Raw genomic sequence first — 9,475 nt, 5'->3', positions numbered from 1 at the left:
CCCCCCCAAAAAAAAATCCCTTGAAGAGTGAAAAAGAAAGAAAGAGATTTCCAAGAACCGAGCCTTTCTCTTAAGAACAGAAAGTATACCTGACGCCCTTTCTCTCTCTTTGCTCTGACTGCTTTGGACAAATGCTTATTTGGAAAGCTGATATACTGTTACTGCATTTCAGAACATTTAACGTCCCCTTTGGTGACAGACAATCAAGCTCCCCAACTAACAGAGTGCACCATGATGGAGAGGACAAACAAAAGATGGCTAAGGTCAATCAGCTTTATTTTTAGTATTATAAACCTATCTGTAAAGTTTGGTAGTGCATACAATGTGGACTAAAGAATTTCAAATAGAAATGAATGTGAGTCACATGACGTCTCTTTCAGTGGGATTTTTTGGAGCAGTGTAAAGAAAAAGGACAACGATGCTATTCTACATATTTTCAGCCAGAGTAGAAACATGAAGCTTTGCTGCTCTGCTTCTTAAACATAAAAGTCTCTCAGTGCTGTCCCATCCACTTGACAGAGACTTTGCTGCTTAGTTGACTTGGCAGCTCCTGCTCGGAGGAACTGTGCCCGTTGGATCAGACGTACGATTAGCACTGTTTATTATTAGATTGACAATCTCCCGGCATCTGCCTCTACCTGTCCTTCCCAAACTTTGAGATGATTCCGGAGATGAGCTAGCACTCATCCCATGGACTGAGCTGGACCACTGGCTCGTGACATGATCTTAAAGGAGGACATTGTGGATGTTGTGTTAGAGAGCTGCAAGGCTGTAAATGCGTGCACGTATGATTCTTTGGGCTTCTGTATCATTTATAAGACTTAAAAGGAATTGCGGGGGTGGAATCGGGTTGCTGTGTGGAAGTCTAAGCTCAGTATGTGTGGCTGGGATGGGGGAGGGATGGGAAGCATCACTGTGGGAGACAGGCAGATGGAGATGGAAATGAGTAGGCATTGAGCTCATGTTAATCTCCTCCTACAGCTGATGCAGGCACAAAACAAGAACACATATTTGTCCACATGCGCACTCGCATGACAGCAGATCATAGACCCGACCGGGCCTGTGCGCCATCACGCTCCAAATCAGGCAAAGGGATGCTTTTGCTATTCACACGTTCCCATGTGTGCTTTGTGGAAAAGTTTGCAGCCAAATCTGAAATGCATCCGAGCACAACTTCCACTGTGCAGCATTCAGTTTACTGTATCACGGTGGATCTCATTTATTTGATAGTATGTGAGACTAGCTGCCTTCATTAGACAGCCATCTGCCCCGTGGGAGCAGCTAAGCCACACGCCATTGGCCGACTGGTCGTCAAGAGAGGCGAGGGGTGAGGCGGGTCACCTCTTTATTTGGGGAGGGAAAGGTCATGCAATACTAGCTGCCCTACAAACAGCATGAGGGGGGATGGGGTACCTCCAGTGGCTGCTATCATACACAAAGGCTGCTCCTGGTCTGACACAGCAGAAAGTAACCTCCCCCCTCCCATCGGACTCCAGTTCATCCTGGATCCATCTAGATGGCATCCCTCACCAACGTTTATTGTCAAAGATTAAGAAAAGCTTTAGGAAAGACAGCAAGACGGCAGAAGATTGGAATTTTCCATGGAAACGCATGTCCTACATACACATCAGATCATCTCCACAGCCTGATCTCGCATCTTCCTCTGCACTTTATACAGACATGGGAAAAAAACTTTTACAGATATGACTCTCTTTTAATCATCCATGCACTCCATACACAGAGTGTGGACAGGCTGCACCATTCAGTTAACATCACCCAGGTGCTGGGTTAGGCTTCAGTGAGTCAGACTAATGTTCACTTGTCTTTGTAAGACTCACACTGAAATCTTTTTACTGAAAAACCTGTAAGAATAAAATGTGACATGTCTCAACATTCAGCACTGGTGAGCTCACCAGCAGGAGGACTGGAGGAAGCCTGACTGCCTGATTCTCTGACGTTAAAGACCAAAAAACTGTCAAACTTTTTGACCAACTTATTTTTATGCACATCACTAACACTGTCCCCTCTTCACAGCTCAACCTATGTAAACACTACCGGGGAAGGAGCTGCAGGGGAGATCGCACTGCTTGGGCACGTCCAGTTATGCTGATGAATAATTCACAGACCACCTCATTAAACAAACATGCCTATGGTTACCTACCATCAGCTGTGGCTAACAGTCAAACTAGACACCAAATTCCATCATTTGGCTGAGAAAGAGCTTCTGTCCCACGAGACACCTGGATCAGGTCACTGGCTCTTCTCTTACCTGTGCTATAATCCCAATGAGACACACTTAAGGTCCTTTGAAAACGTAAGAACAGCCACAGCCAGCCTTGTGTGCTTGTGTTATCATACGGCTCGGAATATTCTCACAGGAATGTCAAAGACGGGAAGGAAACACTTGATTGTCACGCACGCTACTGGCTCGTCAAACCGATATTCAAACTTTCCCAGATGACCTGCATGTAGCCACGCACAAACCTTATCTGGCCTGCTCTTTTTTCACCCCTCCATCTTCTTGAAATGGACAGGCAGACACTTATTGACTTAAAGCAAGTATGTGTCCATAGCAGGCAGAGATATGACTGCAGCGCCGAGTTTCGGCACCACTGCTCTTTGTATATTTCACTTCTCACATGTTGGACGAAATAGTTCTTCTCAGCTGTGAATCCAATCAAATTTTACCCAAGCAATGTGTTGCCACTGAACATCTCCCAGCTTCTGTAAATTTGAAGCCCTATTTGAAATACCTGATAATACATGGTACATGAGGAAAGAAAAGTCCTTTTGTTTGCAAAAGTTAAAAACTGTTGATACAAACGGCTTGTAGCAAGGAGACGTGCTGTATGAAGACAATCACTGCACCCAGTTCATTTCCACCACCGCTGGAGTCGCAGCCTTTTGAGAAACGTTCCAAGCAAACCTAAGCAGCCGTACACCCTGCTCCCACAGAGAGGCCTGTCCTGAGAGCAGCTGCAGTGGAAACAGACTTTTCATCTTATGGCTGGTCCTCAGAGTTTTTGTCATGGAGCACAATGATTCATCGCTGATGTGTTTTTCCATATAGGAGAGCAAAACACATGCTTTTTGTTGTTCATTGCCAGCATAGAAGAAGAAAGCAGCAACCCTGAATGAAACACTCCTTTTAAATATTCTTAGAAAGTGAAGAATACTTTTGTCTTTGAATGCGCTCCATACCTTTAAGCAAAGACTGAAGCACCATTCACACAGTGAGGTGGTTCATTTCCAACACTGTTCTGACCCACAGCTCGAACCAGAGACACGACTCTATCATGTTTGTCGTGTTTTTAATGGGACGGCCCAAAATATAGTTTTTAATACAGCAGCAGAACTCATTACAGAGCCCTGACTGAATTGGTGTCCTCTCCCAGCACAGGGCACAAAATGCACTTTTTATGAAAAGGAAAATAGGAAAGTATACAAACTGACCGAAACAGCCACACAGTCGGGCTCCACTGCAGACTGCTGCACAGGATCAGAATGGAAATATTCCCTGAACAGCCACTGAAACGCACAGCTCCCAGCTGTTGTTCTGTCTGCTGTGTGGACATGGCTGACTGTCAGCAGGCTTAGCCAGCACTGCGCCTTGCATATGAAACAGGACATGGGCCTATATCCCCTGTGGGAGTTCACTTCCTCTGAGCCCCCACCACCACAGCCCCACGTCTCTCCTGAAACAAGCAGCTCCTTCAGCTGGAGGCCAGATATTCCAAGCACCGGGGGTAGCAGGGTGGGGGCAGCAGAAAGGGAAGTGCTGGCTTCTGCACGTTAGAGATTTAAGAAGTGCCCTGACTTGGAAGGATATATTCAGACTCGACAGTTGTGCGTTCCAACCCTACGTAGGTTTGGTTTGAGCCTTTCCTCAGCCACACGTGGAAACAGCCTGCAGGAATGTGTTGGTTGTCAGCACAACAACGCAGCATATGTGGAGCATCGACGCAAAATGGCCTCTGCTATTGTTCTGGCTGGTTTTTAGTGCACATCTGTCTCTGAACAAATCCCATCCCAGCACTTTAGGAGGAACCTGAAAGCTCCGCAGACACACATGCTTTGCTCAAGACCAGTTACAACAGTCGTGTACACATGCTCACCACTCTGAGGAGGCGCACATCTGCAACATGAGCACAGACCGATGAAGCAACAATAATAATAATACAGTAACCAAGAAGCCCGAGGACGGCCCTCTCCACGTAGGAAGGTGCCAAAACCCAAACAAACCAAAAAAGTCTGAGGTAAACTTTTTTCAAAGCCAAGCACAAGTCGAGCTTCAGCTGCCCACCACCATCCACCACAGCCACCCTCACTCCTCATATCTCTCTAAACCAGGCAGACTGTGCAGAGCCGACGTCATCGTGAGGCCAAATTATAAAGTTAGTGTCACACTAAATCTGCAACCACAAGCCTTATCTCCACATCCTGATGTGGAAACCCACTCATTATGTGTGCCAGCCAGAAAGCAGAAGCCTGGCATGGCAATCTGGGGCCGGCCTGCGCAGGAAAACCTTCCCCAACCTACGTGGAACGCTTCAATGCATTTGTGCTTTGCAGCCTGCACTGTGTATGAATCCTACAAGACAAAAAAAGGAAAAGTGAACTTCAAGTTCACACTTTCTCCACAACTGGAGGCACGCTGCTAAATGTGGACAGCTTTTTTTACTCTGTGATTCACTCGTCTCAGGAGGAAGCTTTCAAAAGAGCGTCTGCAAGGAGGGAAGTGTGGCAATATCGCTTCCTGTGTCTGTCTGCTATGCGAGACTGCTGCTGACACTTTTCTATCAGTCTTATTAATATTCACTGAGCTGCCCTCCTTTGACAACAGTGACGCATTTCAAAGTAAGGCGCTGTGGCGACATCCTCCACAAACATTTCCTCAGCTGTGCCCAAATGTGTTGAGAAAAAGGAGAGCAACAATATTTCTCAACCTGTGTGCAGTCCCTCAGATGCTCGGGGGCAGGGCTTGAATTAAAAAGCATTTCAAACAAGCCTTGAGCTTAACATTCGGGCGCCCCGTCAGCACTTGGAAAAACACAAGAGCCCCCTGAAAGTGGAGCTCCTTGAGGTGTGTCCACTCAAGTCTGAATGAAAGTGTGTGCCAAGAGTGTGTGTTCACCGTGCATGGTAGGACTCTGGCACTCTTCAGGACTTCAAGGGCCTCCCTGATCTCCCTTTCTTTGGCAGGTTTTTCTGAAAGAAGCCTCAGTGGAGGAGTGGAGGAAAACTCTTGTAAACACTTGTGCTGTTGCTTTCTGAGCCTCATCAACAACTCCGCTCTGCTCTACAAGTCCACCGAGGAGAGGGAGAGTAGGCAAAAGGAGGAGCCCTGTCAGAGGTGGCTGGCTGGCCTGGTAGAGGGGGTTCTGATGTTTGCTGAATGCTTCCCTTTGTTGGGATCATGTTATGTTTCCACCACAATACTTCTAAACCCCGCTTCATCAGCTCCATTCATGTGTAACAGTTCATGCAAATGGGCTCACTAGCCCTTTTCCCCCTACAGGGGTGGGATCAGTCTGCAAACACCAAAGCTAACACAGAGTCCTTCCATGCAGCTTTAAAGCTCAGAAAAACAAACCTGATGATTGAGGCTGGAGGTGTGTGACCACTGAAAGCGCGCAGAACCTAAAACCTGATTACTGGGACTGTTCAAACAAGAACACAAGAGAACATGGATAAGACTAGAGAGAGGGGGAAATGACATCAGCACTGATTAAACCACAGACAAGTAAAATGACACATATGATACCAGCTCTGTCTGTCACACTAACAGTCAGGTCTAGCTCACCCACTGGAGATAGAGACAGTCACAGACAGCAACCCACTGAACCACAGTGTTCTGAAGAAGTGACAACATTATCTCACAACTGTTGTTTACTACCCTTTAAGGTGTTTCACGGCCAGATAATGGCTTTATTGCCACCAGAGGCATATTGTTGTCGCTGCTGGATGACGCCCAATTAGTAAGACCACAGTAGCAGCAGTGACCAGATACTGTCAGGCTCAGCATCCACAAACGTGTTTGCTCGGACATGTTTAAAGTTTGGTGACCCACGCTCGTTTTAGCGTTAAGGAGAAGGGTGGCGGATAACAAGCTGCAACAGTTAGAGCTCGGAGACCAGCTTACCTTGGATGATGCTTTCCTCTTGTACTTGTTGGCGAAGTCGAATTTCTCCTTAATCTCGTCCAGGAAGAGCTCCAGGCGGGCCTTCTCCTCTTTCTCCGTGTAATCCTGGCCCAGGAGGATGTACGCCCTCCAGTTGGCCGAGTCGAAGCCCCAGTGGCAAGTCCTGTTCTCCTGCGCCTTGTGGCCGTGCACCACGAACTTGTGGGTCGGGTACATTAGTCTGCAGTCCATGCACTGGATGCACGCTGCATTCGGGTTGGTGTACAGCTCCGGCACGAACAAGCCTTTGCACTTGCCGAAGCACTCGTGGTAGACTTTGAAGCTCCTGTCGGTGAACTGCAGCTCCAGCGAGCCTCCGTTCATCTCCTTCTTGCAGCGCGGCGGGTAAGCGCCTCCGTAGATCAGGGCGTTGCAGAGCCGCTCTGCGTCCGTCTTGGTGATGAGACCGCAGGACGGCGCTGAGAAGGGCAGGATCCCCATGACTTTGAGGATCTCCAGCTGGTCGGCCGTGCAGCGAGAGCAGTAGATGTGCAGCTCGTCGCACACGGAGTTGATCTGCTGCAGGGTAAAGTCCCGCAGCACCGTGTTGAGAATCTGCGGCAGGCACAGCCGTTTCTCCCCGCCGACCACAAAGCAGGAGATGGTCTCCCCCTCCAGGACCGTCTCGCACCTCTCCGTGGAGCGGTCCGACGGGATGAAGAGCGGGCCGGGCATCACGGGCGGCGGCAGATGCTGCAGAACCGGCTCGGGCTCCTTCCCGTCCTTCTTAAAGAGCAGCTCATGTTGCCAGCGAGCAGAGAAAGCGGCCGGTCCACCCAACGAGCTCATAGAGCTGAGGTGAAACTGCTTGAGAGTTTGTTGCAGTCCCGGATGAGGCTGGAAGCTCGGCCGACTTACAGTCTCCATGCTTTTCCTGCAACTTTAGATGCGTAAATCCTTCCTACGGTCGACCGGGAATCACAACCAGCTAGGCGTCCTTCAACCTGGTAAATCCACCGCGTCCCAGAGCTGATCAGATGTGCGAAACGCCTCATCAACCATCCAGGAAAAAAGTCCCAGCTGCAGTTTTATTCCCGTGTGTGAGTCAACACCGACCAGTCGCTCCCTGTAGCAGTGAGCAGACTGTCCATATTAGAAAAAACGGCTTCCAAACTCCACCGAGGCGAAAAGTTCCGTTTGTCAGGCTTGAAGACGAATTGTAAAAATCCTTATTTGAGGTTCTTTCCGCTGTCGAGGACGAAACATCCACCCCGTTTGCCCCCGCAGTTCACTCTGACTGCGCGGAGAGGAGAAGTCTGAAGAGCCAGTCCGCTCGCGAGAGCTCTCTCTCCCCCAGTCTGAGTGCGCGTGTCTCTCTCTCTCGCTCTCCCTCGCGCTCCGTCTAGGTCTCTCTGTCGCGCGCTCACTCACACGCCCCCTCCCTTTGCGTTTGTGTGTCTGGCTCAGTCATTGAATCCCGGCCAGGAATGTGAGTGACTCTGCAGGCAGGCTGGGCTCTTCCAGGAACAAGCCGCCACCCCCCGCACGTACACGCGCGCACGTGCACACAGAAAAGAGAACAGTGAAGAAGAAAAAGAAACGAACTGAGCAAAGCAAAGAAAATGACGCATTCAGGCCGTTGAACAAAGGGAGAATTTAGACGTTTTCTTACTTTTTCTAAGGCGTAGATGCGAAATGTTGTTCTCTTTACCACGTGGCACCCCAAGCTGTGACTATACAGTCTAATATAAGATTGACTGCATGGTTGGATCTTAAAGGAGAGACTCTTCTTTTGATGAAGAAGCTTTATTTGTCACTTGCAGTTGCCTGCAGCGAAACAGGACCTCTTCCGACCATACATGCATTACACAAACGTCACGTCGGTGAGACAGGTCAGAACAGGTAGCATAAAGAAAAACAATGAAATTTAAAACACAATAGGCAGCGGAGGAGAGAAAAAGTAAAATATTTTAAAATATTATTGCATTTACTTTTTTATTTTGTACTCTGTTCCTTTATTATTACTATATACCTTTATCTGAATGATTTTAGACTGCTAATAAAATTTTTGCATAATCTTTTGCATAATAACATTTTTTGCATTTTAAAAATTGTTATCATTAAGTTATTTAAAACCCAATGAAGCATATCCTGTTACTGCTGCTATATTATAATGTGGGTAAACATCTGGAGTACACAGTTTACACATTGGTGACCAATTTCTCCCCAACTTTTGTCTGCATTTTAACTCAACATGCAGTTTGTTTACAGCAGCGGTGCAGTAATCCACCGACGAAACCCCGACGGGAACGGAATTTTCACGCAAACTAGGAGTGCTCGTATTTACCACATTTCCCGTGTACCCTGAACCTAGCAGAAGAGCTGGGCGTCTATGTGAATCATTTGGTTCACGGCTGCTGTCAAGACAGAGAAAAAAATCGAAAGAGGATGGGTGGTGTTTTGCGAGACAAGACAAATTTAGCTTTGGAAGAGGAAACGCAAATTGCACGGCTGACTGCGGTTTATTTATTTTCCCTTCTGCCTGAATGTGTTAAAACTGTTTGGCAAGAGGCGCCGAGTAAACAAGTTTCATGTGTTGGCGACCTTGAGAAACCATCCTGCTAATGAAATGGCTAGAGTTTTTTTTTTTCCACAGACCAGCTATAATAAGTTGTTAGTGGACATTTGAACGTGTACCTGCGCTCTCAGCATCTCAATTGTAGCTACATTTAAAACTTTTCTCATATTTGCTTTAAGTAGCAGGTCGCCTAATATATCAGATCTGTAAATACCAATCACATAAATAGACAGAGGCCGTGCACGGTTGACTTCTTTGTTTTCTCTGAACTTTGCTATAACAAGTGAAGAGGAGAAAAATAAATGGCTGATTCAAACATACAAGCTCAACCTCAGGGGGTCCGAGTCGAAGTTCAACTCCAGTACGAGTTTGCTGTTCCTGTGGCGTCCCCTACCCACATAGTGTTGTAACTGCAACGTTATGGCAGGATCGGGGGTCAAGGATCTCAGTGTGCTGTCTGCAGCAAGACAGAACCTGAGATTTATGACTGCACAGTCATCTGTGCTCTTTGACTGTATGTGTTAATACAGCCAGAGACGGCTTTAAAAGGAATGGAGTGAGTTAATAGACACAGCCCCACCGTTGACTGATTAGGTGTAAAGTTTTAAAATAACCTTTATACAGTGTGCAGCCAGTGGACCTGAGGTGTTGGAGGCACAGGTCTGGGCTCCAGCCCTTATAAATGGCAGATATCTTAACAGCAGGATACCATCCTCTCAGCAGCATACAGCTGTGGCACCGATACTGGCACACTGTGTTTACTGGCTGTGTGTGGA

General features: G+C 47.6%; 1 protein-coding gene across 1 annotated transcript in view; it reads right to left on the bottom strand.

Annotated features, from left to right (window-relative positions):
- The window catches only part of skia (v-ski avian sarcoma viral oncogene homolog a), a 63,589-nt gene extending 56,001 nt beyond the window's left edge, over positions 1-7,588 (bottom strand). Inside the window, exon 1 of the mRNA XM_005918394.3 lies at positions 6,143-7,588. Within this exon, the coding sequence (XP_005918456.1) occupies positions 6,143-7,048 (906 nt within the window). The 5' untranslated portion in view covers positions 7,049-7,588. The remainder of the gene's footprint in view (positions 1-6,142) is intronic.
- Positions 7,589-9,475: the final 1,887 nt, after the last annotated feature.

Source organism: Haplochromis burtoni, unplaced genomic scaffold (assembly GCF_018398535.1).
Source record: "Haplochromis burtoni strain Fernald_Lab_line unplaced genomic scaffold, NCSU_Asbu1 Contig_30, whole genome shotgun sequence".
NCBI lineage: Eukaryota > Metazoa > Chordata > Actinopteri > Cichliformes > Cichlidae > Haplochromis > Haplochromis burtoni.
This window is presented reverse-complemented; position numbering and strand designations above follow the sequence as displayed.